General features: G+C 40.1%; 1 protein-coding gene across 1 annotated transcript; it reads right to left on the reverse strand.

Annotated features, from left to right (window-relative positions):
- Positions 1-1,035: 1,035 nt before the first annotated feature.
- On the reverse strand, positions 1,036-11,030 carry suv39h1 (suppressor of variegation 3-9 homolog 1). The gene is made up of 6 exons (XM_005805776.3): positions 10,967-11,030; positions 10,165-10,313; positions 8,050-8,709; positions 5,062-5,208; positions 2,387-2,516; positions 1,036-2,279 (listed from the first exon to the last, which is right to left on the reverse strand). The coding sequence occupies exons 1-6, from the start codon at positions 11,010-11,012 to the stop codon at positions 2,146-2,148; spliced, it is 1,266 nt and encodes a 421-aa protein (XP_005805833.2). The 5' UTR covers positions 11,013-11,030; the 3' UTR covers positions 1,036-2,145.
- Between the last annotated feature and the right edge of the window lie 2,052 nt (positions 11,031-13,082).

The following is a 13,082-nucleotide window of genomic DNA, read 5'->3' on the forward strand; positions in this document are numbered from 1 at the left end:
AGATGTTCAACCACTGTGCTTCTCTGGAGATCAGGTTGATAGAGTATCAAACTTCAGTTTCCTGGGAGTTCATAACCTGATCTGGGATGTAAACACAGCTGAACTGGCAGAGAAAGTCCAAAGAGACTCTATTTCCTGAGAGTCCTCAGGAGAAACAATATTTCTCAAAAACTGGTGTCCTTCTATCGATGCTCTATTGAAAGCATCGTCTGCTATTGTCTCTGTGTGGTTCTCCAGCTGCACAGCAGCAGAGAGGAAGACTCTCCAGAGAATCACACAATCTGCCCAGAGGACCATCAGCTGCTCTCTGCTTTCTCTTGAAGATCTCCACAGATCCCACTGCCTCAGGAAACCAGGAAGGTTTTAAAAGACTCCTCACTCCCTGATCACGATTTGTTCCAACTGCTGCCATCTGGCTGCAGAAACAGGAGCATAAAAGCAACGACAAACAGACTGAAGAGCAGTTTATACCCGGTAGCCATAAGGGCATTAAATGCTCTCTGGTTCTATTTATCACCCAAGTTCATTATCGTTTATTCTATACTACAATAAAGATTTTGTCATTATAGAATATTGATTCTCCTGATTCCACATACAAATACTTTCTCTGTTTAATTGCTCTATTGTTCTTTTCTGTAGGTTTTTGCAAAGTGCAGTAAATGGGAGTTTTCCTTCATCGTTCCTCGCTGCTCTTAGGAACGAGAAATGTCAATTTGTCTAAAGTAATACTGTGACACTGGATTAAAACAGTATTCCATCCTTGGTGAAATATTTTTCATATTTCCTCTAAAGTGTACCTATTTTTATAAAAAATTGTGCAAATTTTTGTGAACATATTGTCTGTAAACTTCCGATATATTCACAGTTTGCACACTTCTGCATTGGCAATGCAGTCTTAAAATGGGAATATATTTAATACTCTATTATTTTTCACATGGAAGGTGTGTTGAAGAGGCCCTTATGCAATTCAACATTGGTAGCATAATATTTTTCCAGCATTGTAATGAAATATATAACGTACAGAGTAATAAAGTACCAGAAGTGAACTTCATTGGCAATAATAAACCAAAAGCATAACGGAGCATGTCGTCATCACAATACTAGGATATGTTCACGAATTTCAAATTATTCAAAATACAATTTAAGTTTAATTATTTCACAATTAAACCCATTAATTGTTTCAGCCCTAATGAATATAATCCAACATGAGAAAATAAATTTTAGACAAATATGATACAGAAACAGTCTTTCTTAAATATGCTCTTTTTTTTCTTTCATCCAAGCACACAGTCTCATCTTTACTACAAATATTTACAAAAGACACAAAGACATTGGCATGAGAACAAGATTTTCCACATCATTCTGCAAGCCAGTATGTCTTGACAGACATCACTGTACTTGCTACACAGCATTGGCAACATGGGCGCCAACAACATAATAAAAACATACAATATGCATAACGCGGTAAAGTTAAGGGATCCGACAACTCGTTAAAAACGAACGGCGTACGGGACATGGACTGAAGTTCAAACATTCGTAGACTCGAGTTTTAGAAGACTATAATCAACATAACATAATGCAGCGGACAAAATAGATGAACAGTTTTTCATCATTAGTCTAGAAAAAAATATTGTCCTCAGTCAGAACTCACTGGACCAGCAAACCTGTGAGAGCACTATAAAAACCAAAACCATTTCATTTATGCCTTAAATTTAGGTCAATCTAAAGTCCAGGCACAAATATGAAGAGCTTCCCACAACTTGTGAATTTGCACTGCAGCAAATCCGTTGACGAATGCCAAAGTCAAAACAGCTACAGAGCGTGACAGATGGAATGAAATTCAAGTTTGTTTCATTTGGTCTCTGTCACTGAAGAACATTTATAAATGCTGTTCAGTCTGTAAAACTGCGTTTTAACGCGGGGTTAAAGATACGCCGTTGTAATGGCCGACTAAAGTAGAATCAAACATTTAACAACAGAAGCTGCAGTTTATGGTAGAAAACAACTACACCGTATGTATTAAAACACTGCCATGTGAAAATATAAGTAAAAAAAAACAACAAAAAACTTTATATAAAAAATAAAAAACAACTTCAACTCCAGCTGTCATTTCTTTCTTTTAAGGCAACATTGTTTGCAGGCCTGTCAAAACAGGTACTTTCGACAGGATTCTGATCCACAGCGACACTCCACTCGAATCCTTTTCTTTGGTGAGGTAGGGAGTCCTGCTAGACTGAAACTGGAGTCCATTTTGGTACTTTCTGTGTCCACTGGATCAACTACAAACAAAGAAAGCAAGGCACACGTAGAAAATCGGAGGCGTATTTCTTCCAAAAGCAGACTTCAATAATCTACAAGAGAATACACAAAAGTGAGTAATACTTACTTTGCATCTTGTAGTCGAATGTCAGCTCTTCTCCAGCACGAATCGCCCGTGTTGAAAATAAAGCAATTCTGGGAAGCCTCTCGTCTATGTTATCAATGAACACATTGAAGACCTGCAGGTTTGGGTTGCACTACAAAAAAGAAACGATTTTCAGGCTCAAATATAACAAGAATAAAAAAAAATGCTTTTACATATTTTGAGAAAACCGTACCGCAGCATCTTTAAAAAATAAAAAGAAAAAGCATATTTTTATGTAAATGCCTATTAAAATTGAACCGCAAGTTGCCCTTAACATTAAGCCGCTAAAACTATAAAATAACCATTAAAAGGGTTTAAGACTAACAAAAATGAAAATCTCAAAGCCTAATACAGCCACGAACAGAAAAGCAAAACTAAGTGTGATATATTGAGCATCGCTCCACAGATTTAATGAGTTGATTTGTCATTAAATCTGCTACGTATAATCCTTACAAGCACAAAGAGTACATGTGGAGTAACATAGATGCTTACAATGATGAGAGAAAATCAATTTGTCCACTTTTATATAAATTAGGGTTTTTTTATTGGTCGTACAATTATTATTTTTTTTATTTTAATGAAAATTGTTGAATTTACGCATTGCCTAAAGAAGACTGGGTTGAGGCAGTGCTGTGACAGCACGTCACACAGCAGGGTTTCCCCCAGTGTATTACAGGCCTGGCGCCCGCCATGCTTTACTAGCCCCACCGCCAGGCTAAGCCTTTCTTGTTTATGTTTTTATGAAAAAAATAAAAACATTGCTTTTTTTTTAAGCCGGATTGCAAGCGTTTCTGTTGCTCTAAGCGTTTCACTGGCGGAGCAGATTTATTCCTAAAAGATGTTTATAGAAGGTAGGTTTATAGTTTATGCATTTAAAGCCGGACCAATCACACAGCTGGAGATATTAAGAGGGCTGGTTGACCTTTGATGACCTCTAAAACATTTCTTAATATCTTTAAAATGATAGCAGCACAAACGAAAATTTTTGCTGCACAAACCAGCACAAACGTAGCCGAGTTGATTGACACCAATTTTGTCTAATTTGAAGAAGGTGGGGGGGCCAACTTCACTCAGGTGTTCTGGCCGGATAAATATTTGTGCTGAACAACGATCTCTCTTCCACCACTTCTGTTAATGAATGCTGGGTGCTATTAGCACAAAAGAGTGACCAAACTCTTTTTCCTCTTTTCCCTGGACATATTCGGGTTTTCACCGCTTTTCGGGGGACCAATAGACTGACACGATGCATGGATTACAACAGCGCTCCAGCTCTGTAGCTTAGTGTAAGGGTAGCTTTACAAATGAGCACAAGCCAAGCGAATATTCAACTATGGCACCTCACTTCTGTTCCCCAATAAGCACAGTCTTAGTGATTCAGGAGAAAAGGAACGACATTAGCAGTCTCCGTGACTACCGGCCAGAGGCACTAACTTGCAAAGCACTGTGAGAAAGTGGTTCAAAGTCACATCACTTCACGCCTGCCACCCCACACTCGACCCCCACCGGTTTGCCTGCACAACCAAATGGTCTACAGAGAATGCCATCGCTCCTGCTCTGCACACCACGTTATTCCAAGCAGATTGGTGAGAAAGCTGTGGGATCCAACAACATCTGCTGTTAGATTATGGACTTCCTGACAGACAGCTCCCAGAGAGTGAGAGCAGGATTTCACCTGTCCTCAGCACTGAGCACCAGCACAGACTCCCCAAAAGGCTGTGTGCCAAGCCCCCTAGTATACTATCATAAAGTTCGCTAATGAAACCACGGTGGTGGGGCTCAACTCTGGAGATGAGACCGCTGACAGAGTGGAGGTGGAACAACTCCTACAAGTCAAAGGAACTGATTGTCGACTTTAGGAGGTGTAAACCAGACATTCACCCCATCATAATAAATGTGGGCCCTCGCATTGGAGATGGATGAGATGGTGCCACATTTCAGGTTCCTAGGCACCTACACCAGTGAAGACCTGATCTGGAATGCCCACTCCACTTCAACAACCCGAGTCCTGAGCTCTTGGTGTCATATTGCTGTTCTGTGGACTCGGCGTTGAGCCATGGGATCTCGCTGTGGTTCTCCAGCTGCACTGCGGCACAGAAGAAGCAGCTCCAGAGGGCTGTAAACACTGACCAGAGACTGATTGGCTGCCCTCTTCCATCTCTGGAGGAGATCTACAGGACCTGCTCCGGAGAGTCCACAGCATCACCAGAGATCCCTCAGCCCCCCGACCACCACCTCTTCTTACCCTTAGGAAGGCGTTTCAGGGCAATAAAGACAAGAACAAACAGACTAAATAACAGTTTCTACCTGAGAGCTGTTGCTGCCCTGAGCATCACAAATTCATCCAAACCCTGAGCAATCATAATTTTCCAGCTCATGAACATTCAGAGTGTTTCTACTGCAGTTTTATATTATATTGTCAATATACCTATATGTTCTTTGCTGCACTGCCTTCAAGAGTTGACATTTTTAAGCTTTGTTGTTCTTTCTTGTACAATGACAAGAGGAATTCTAATTCAAATCAGGTAGTGCCAATTTTGATCTCAATTACTAATTTTGTTAATTGTGCCCTTTGCACTCACTTATAGTTATTCATTTGGCAGACAGAAGTCCTAAAAGATGTTTGGACTGTGTAGTGAACGCACTCTGCAGACACTTACGCTGTGATTGACGAAGTGGGAAATGTTTCCTAAGTGAGCTGCATCCACAGTGTAAACATCTTCCACATAGTCCAGGTCAAAGAGGTACGTAGAGCCCTGGCAGTCATAGAAATGGCCCCTCTTCTCTGCTTCATCCGTTGTAATGATCTGAGGAAACGATGGAACATGTAACACAACGCATAAATGCATGCCTCAACATTCACATATGTGTAAACAGTTTCTGAAATGTGCACGTTCCAAACTGCACAAGAATAATACCGTTGGACAAATCCCCAAAAGGTGCGCGCCCGAATCACCAGCTGCGGATGGATCGCTCAACATGAGCGCATGGATCAGCTTGCTTGCGCTTTTGACTTTCTTACCGCATGGGATTCGCAATTGAGACGATGCGTTCAAGCCTGGTGAAAAGGTCAGACATCCGAGTATTTCCAGATTTATTGGAAATACTGTAATTTTGACTTTTCCCAGTAGCACAAAACCACTATATTAAAGACATGCACTCATATTAAAGTTAGTGGATTCTACAACTATTAGCTTTGTAGGCTGCACTGGTGAAATATACCATTTAAATGGGAAGGTTGTTTTTGTAACATTTTTGTGAACAAACAATTATGTTTGGCAGTTGCTTGGCTCTGTGTCTGCGCTGCAGCTTGATAAAGTTTGTTTGTGTTCCCTGATTGGCTGGTGCGTTAATACGCGAACGAGCACTAAAGGGCCAGCCAGCTGACAAGAGCAGAGATCAGGACAAACTTCTCATAATCAGCCTACAAATCAAATAGCCTCAACAGTCAGGAAAATGGAAACGCTTGGTCCCTACCATCTCTCTATGGTGCTGTTCCCTAATAGTGCCACATAAATTAAATCTCCCCATTCGTCACTCCAGGCGCAGTGTCGCAGCTCTTGCGTGTCATGCAAGGCTGGTCCAAGGTTGTATGTGGTCTTGAGCAGAATTTGATTAATGGGCCCCTCTTCCTGCTAAGAATATCAGCATCACTGACAACAATATAGATTTAGTGGAATCTGGGAGAGAGGGTCTTGTTTAATTGGCCAAGCTTAAAAGCAGTCGGTGATAATTGTAATTTGCTGAACCAACTGAGTTCAAACACAAAGATTAAAGCATCAAATGGTTGTTATGGTAACCAAGGTTTCCCCCAGAAAACTTGCTAAGCCTGTTGGCTGGGTGGTAGGGCAGTCACTCATCCAGCAGCTCGTCATGTTTTTGAGTTAAAAATTGTTTAAAGTTCACAGAAAATTTTTAAATATCACTTGATAATTATGTGTTATAGGAAGATTAGTTTGTGTTTATAGTTGAACATCAACTGTAAAGTCTTAAACAATGCAAAATAAAATATAAAAAAAAGCAATTCTAAGCCTGGTGGCCCGCCAGGCTTATAATACATTGGGGAAAACCCTGGTAACAAAATACTAACTATAAAGATTGTTCTTTGCACTTTTACAAACCTGCCAGCTCTTTTAAATCTTAAATTCCAAAGCTGTGTAGTATAATAATAATAGTATAATAATAGTAATAGTAAGAAAAAACACCTGCTCTCTGTGGAAGTCCCAGGCCATGAGTGACACAGAAGGCCAGGCAGTGACATTCATGGCATCTTTTCAGGTATCTCATGATTATGAGATACCTAAATTTGAAAGATACCTTTCAAATTTATGACATTTGGATCTCATTATTATGAGATCCAAATTTTGTAATTATGAGATATTATTTTGTAATTATGACACATTGAGCCAATAAAACCTTTAAAAAAAACAAACTATCAACAAGAAGACGGACCACGTTATGTGTAATCTGACCCATGATGGAGGCTAAATCGTTGCGCTGAAGATTGTGCTGCTGCTCTCGTTAGTTTTCACTGAGTTTTTATTTTTCCAGGAAAAGAAGAACATTTTCATCTAAATTGGTATATTTCAGTAGTGCAGCCTACAAAGTTAACATTTGCAGAGTCCAGTAACTTTGACCGAAGTGCATGTCTTCACTATAGTGGTTTTGTGCCACTGGGCCAAGCCAAAAATACGGAATTATTCCCATTAAATCTGATAACGCTCAGATATCCAAGCCTTTCAACTGCCTTCAACGCAGCATTACAATAACAATTCTCAGATGTCGCAGGTCTTCAACTGCCTTGACCGGGTCATCTCGTGTATGCGCAGTTTGAAACCTGTAACCTTTGACGCCACGCAAGACGTTGATATTATCTCCTGTGTATGTTTGTAGTCTTTTATTGCATTGATGGAAATGTATTTTTAGACCATTTTCTATTTCTCTGCTTTATGTTTTTGTCTTTATAATGGCATTTGCATTGTTTTTATGTATTCTGTGCAGCACTTTGGTCCCTTTAGGGCACAGTGTCCTGCATGTTGTAGATCAGGGGTGCCCAAAGTGGGTCCTGGAGGGCCGGCATCCTGCGTGATTTAGTTCTCTCTCTGGTGGTAGTAACAACCTTCTCAGCATGTCAATGTTCTTCTTATTGCTCTAACGAGCCATCATTGGATCCAGGTGAGTTAAACCAGGGAGAGAACAAAAACATGCAGGATGCCGACCCTGGAGGACCGACTTTGGACACCCCTGCTGTACATGTTTCTCCGTTTTAAACACGTGTGGTTCAGATGAGTGCAGTTCTGTTGTGTTGAAGCAGGGAAACACGTAACACATGCAGGGCAGTGTGCCTTTGATGACCAGGGTTGGGAAACACTGACCTTACATAAATAAGCATTCCGTATTGCGCAGAACACTGCAGGTCTCTTCACCGCAACACGAACAGGAAACTAAACACCAACCTAGTTTTGTTGAGCTACATCTGTTGACAAAACAGCTCTTTTTAGAATACCGTAATTTCATCACATCAAGAATATAATTATTAGCTGAGCTGTACTTAGTGAGCCACACACAGGGCACAGATTTACCTAAAAACATAAAATAAAATTAGACCCGAGTTTACTAAAAGAATATAACATTTGAGCAGGTCTCACCTCTCCAACATACTCCATGACAAATGTGTTCTTCTTGATGTGCTGCAGCGTGCGGACGCCCCAGCCACGGCCGTTCTCCGTCTTAAAGATGCACAGGTCGAACTGGATGCCTTTCTGCACCACTCTGTTGGCGCAGTCGGGGCCACAGTTGCACCTGGAGTTGCACTCGTAGATGGGCTGTCCCGGCCGGATCCGTACTTGACCCTTATCGTTGTAAGCCATTCGATGGAGCGAGGCCCCCGGGCAGCAGCCATTCACCGGCTCGTTCACGCAGTCCGTGCATTCGCATCCGACGGCCATTTCGTTGATCACAATACCTGGACCGACTTTGTAATTGTTAATGTAGGTGAAGTGCTTCGGAGGGCCATCTAGGTCCACTTCGTTTATGACAAAAATGCGACCCGGGTGATTGCGAGTCTTGTTTAAATGGATTTCCCACTGATGCAGACTCTGACGAAGTTTGGCTTTCTGAATCAGGATCAAGACAGTTTCTTTATCCAAACGCTTGGGGAGGCCACGCCCCTTTTGGCGCTTCAGTATTTGATCCAGGTCCAGGTGGAACAGTTTCATTAGTTTTGGACATTTGAGGTTCCTTTTGGGTTCCCACGTATTGACAGATTCGGGGAAGCCTTTCCACTTAACAAAGTAGAACTCTTCTCCCTGAAACACATAAAAACTTTAGATAGTCCTCCCAAAGACTGATCTACACGTCTTTCACCAAGTTAAAGAGAGATGACTCAATTACATTTTTCAGTATATTTATATGCTGCCAATTCACAGCAAATGTCTTGAGGCGCTTTCCATAAACACAGAGTCAGCCGTGCCCGCCATGGAAGCTGTGTTTTGTTTGGTTTTTTCACCTCATAGTGGCCAACTTTTTATTATCCCCATCTCGATTTGAACCACTACTGTGGGATTATTCATCCAGTGAGGATAATGTTAGCAGTCTTGCTGACTTCTGATTACTTCAATTGGTGAAATGTTAACTTTCAGAGAAAAAGTTAAATGTGTTCAGCTTGATGCTGACACAGTGGATTGTCTGTCCAGCTCTCAATTTCAAATGTACGGGTAAAAAGAGATTAGGACTACATTTTGCTTGGCACAGTCAAAATTATGGACACCAAAAATGTCTAGTGCCACCTCTGCTCCAAACGATTGACATTTTCACTCCCTCCTGCTATCACATTTATCATTTCTTCTTCTTCTTCTTCTTTTTTGGAGGATCAACAAATAACTTATTAATGTTTTACCACCATAACTTGGTATGCAGTGTGGTTTAGTGAGTTGCACTGCAGTGTAAAGTGGTATCGGTTCGGGGCATGACTACTTAACGCTGGTATCGAGACACCACTAATGTTTGTATATGAAAAGTGTAAGGTGTAGGACCGTTTTACTTTCCAAGGCCGACAAAAAATCTATAAACATATTTGACTAGTTCAAACTTTGGAAAGGGTCTAAAATAATATGAAAGGAGTTGTTTTATCCAATTAGAATGTGTTTCTATCATTCTAAAGAATATTTTAAAAGCAGTCCTCTAATAAAAACAGATCTTACAAATTGAAATCATCGGTATTTTTTAGCCTACTTGCATGCAAACATAGACGTTGTGGAATTTCAGCACTACCTTTTCAAGTTTAGATTACTTATATTCAATTATTTATTGTTCAAATAACTTTTTTTTTGTTTCTGCTGCTTTACAGGATAGCTAAGCTGAGTCAAATATAATATGTTGTAATAACTGACAGTATGCTTTTCTACACTGGTTTCAAAACAAAAGGCGTGGAAAAGATAACCCACAGATCTTCAGAAAATAAACAGAAGTCGTTATCTCCATGCACACTTCTAAACTACCCGTTGTTGTGTTTCCACCCCCAAGACACTTTAGCAATAAGTCTGGTGAAACTTGAGACAATATTTGCAGTTTCATGTGTTGGTTTTCTGGGAAATAAAAAAAGGAATGCATGTATAAGTAAACCCTGGCTAAACTATATCTTCTTTAAATCAGTTAATGACAAAAAAGAAATATTGAGAATGCATCTTATTTCTCGACATAAAAAAAAATTTGAAAAATGGACAGAACCAGTTGTATTTATTGCTAAAATAATAAGACCATACCTCCCTGGTCCTCTTGTAATCACAGAGAAACTCCACTTCGTAGTCATTGACATTGGCTCTGTTGACACTAAGCTCTTGACAGTACAGCCTCTCCCCACGGCAAAGCGTCTCTAGCTCATCCACAGTTATCTTGCAAGGCACGCAGCAATCTGGCAATGCAAAAATCAAAAAGATGTACTTAAATGCAAGACGGCAACGCAAAAAGCAAGGTTTTAGTCTGATTCAAAAGCGCAAATCAGAACAATAACAGAACCCTTGGGACAGAATTTATTGATGTTTTTGTACATGTGTCCGCATAAACCATTATTCATTATTTAGAAAAGGATTGGGAGAAATATTTGTTTTTACTGTTCTGGCTAAGCTAACTGACTAATTGTCAAATACAGAACAAAATGCAACTTCTCGTAAGTCTAAATGTGAACCCGGATACGTCCGAGTACAGATCCACAGACATTTAAAAGTTTTCAAGGCGCTGCTTCCCGCGTGGATCTCTCCGTTTCCTCAGGCCGTTCTGTCCCTCTTCCTTTCACAACAATCTCCCACACAATGGCAACCTGCTTCTCTAAGCACACATCTTAAACCGTATTAAAACTTGACAACCGAATTCATGAAGAGGCGCAAGTAATTTGAATAGTCGAGCAGTCGCGATAAAGATACTCTGCATAACAAAAACAAAGTTGACAGTAAGGTTTTGTAACAAAGACGACCCGTGGATCAGCAGAATAACAAGAATTCTCACGTTACAACTTTCTAACGAAGGATACCCCGAAAACACAGTTAAACAACACTCATGGTACAGTACCTTGCAAAATTTGCGCCATGTTTTCCGCATAACCGCCAAAATACATTAAAACGCCAGTGGCTAAGACCGCCCTCCACCACGGATCTTAGCAGTTGCTGATTGGACGAGCTGCGTCTCTTAGCCAACTCATTGGTGCAAAAGCAGAGGGAGAGGAAAGACGCTCTGCTATTGGCTCGTTCGAGATAAACGAAGGAAACGGTAGGTTGAGAGCCAGCCAGTGGATTTTTATTGGTCGTACCGAAGCGACCTCGTAGCTCAACAGAGCAGTGATGGGATTTTCGGCTCCTTTTCGAGATGCGGCTCTAATGGCTCTTCTTACTGTGGAGAGCCGGCTCTTGCGGCTCCCCATATATATTTTTGACATTATTAATTAATTAATAGCTTAAACCTAATTTTATAATATTTTTGTTTCATTACTGACATTGTTAAGCACTTATTATGAGTAAAAATGCCGCATAACAATACTTTATAAATAAACCTTTTATTATAACCAATTAAATTATCACAAAATAGCACCACTTCCACAAAAATAACTTAAAATAAATTAAACAGTTAAATATAAATACAAACACCCACCACAATACGAAAAAGTATCAAAGCAGCTTCACAACAGAAAAGGTGCCACAATACAAATATCAAATAATATTTAGTGTTACGTGTGATTGGTCAGATGTGTGGAGCACACGCTTGACATGAGGGCAGTGGACCGACCGAGGGAAAAAAACTCTCCGCTCTGGCAGAAGAGCAAAGCGCGCAAGGAGAGGGAGAAGGGGGAGGAGAAGGAGAGGAGAGACAGCGAGGCACCGCAGGACAAAAAAAACGATGTGGGGAAAAACTATCGGCTCTGGCACTTGCAGAGCACAAGCACAACGACAGGGAGGCGGAGAGACAGCGATATACTGTAGAAATAAACCCGGCTCCCAAATAGGATCCTAAAACGGCTCCCATTGTGGAGCCAGTTTCAATCGTTCTCTTCAAAGAGCCGGCTCTTAGAGCCGGATCGTTAGCGACCGACACATCACTATAACAGAGGAAGACAAATCAGTCAGCAGCAAGCCATTTTAACGTTAATTCAGTTTCGTCTGACTTTCCGTAATTACATTCTAGATATCTAAAAATGCATCTTGACTAGACAAAACTACACTTTGAGAATCCGGAATGGTAATTTAAGATATCCGCATTTACGTTCTGACTAGTAAGAATAATAATAATTCAAGATATCTTCAATTACATTTGGACGAGTCAAAATTCCTTTCAATGTATCTCAAATTACGACACTGGATCCGTCAAATTACAATTTAAGATATCTTGAACTTAATTATGACTAGTCAAAATTACAATTTTAGATATCTGAATTAAGAATTAAGAAGCCCCTTTGTGCTGTCCAAACAGTTGCCTGCAGAATTTTATGTTTCCTGCATAAAATTGTCAGTAAATGCCTCAACGCAGAAAGAGCTCGGCAATGTTGGATATGCGGAGAACTCAAAACTTCATCAACTATAAGACTGCTTCTCAAATATGCAAAGAATTTCCTGTTTGTTCGTTTCCGACAAACCGAATGCACTTAAAAACAGCTTTGAAAAGCTAAAATTGCTCTTGTCAAAGCATTTTCAACACGAAAGTTGTGCGTCACATCTTTTTTCGTTTTTTCTATTTTTCATTGTTTAATTACACTTTCAAATTGCCACGTAAAGTCAGGGAATGTTAATTTAAGATATCTTAAATAGAGAAGCGGTATGGCAAGCCGTTTTAACATAAATTTGGTTTTTCCATACAATTCTACGGTATATCTGACTAGTCAGAATGTAATTAGAGAGATCTCAAATAGGTATTTTATCTAGTCAAAATATAATTTGAGATATCTTAAATCGCTAAAACGTCTAGTCATGAAACAATTTGAGATATTTGGAAGGTAAGGGCGGTAAAACCAATTTATGTTAAAACGGCTTGCCATAGAGGCATAGATAAAAGCAGAAAAGTGTTCTCCATAACTTCCTTCACTCTAAAATTTGCTGGGTGCCGCACATTGCTGGACAGTGACAGACTCTTTGTACTAACTGTGTCTCTGTTCCAAAATGAGTTTGTATTTTACATTGCATCATTGGGCATTAAATCT

The sequence above is a fragment of the Xiphophorus maculatus genome, chromosome 1 (assembly GCF_002775205.1).
Source record: "Xiphophorus maculatus strain JP 163 A chromosome 1, X_maculatus-5.0-male, whole genome shotgun sequence".
Classification (NCBI taxonomy): Eukaryota; Metazoa; Chordata; class Actinopteri; order Cyprinodontiformes; family Poeciliidae; genus Xiphophorus; species Xiphophorus maculatus.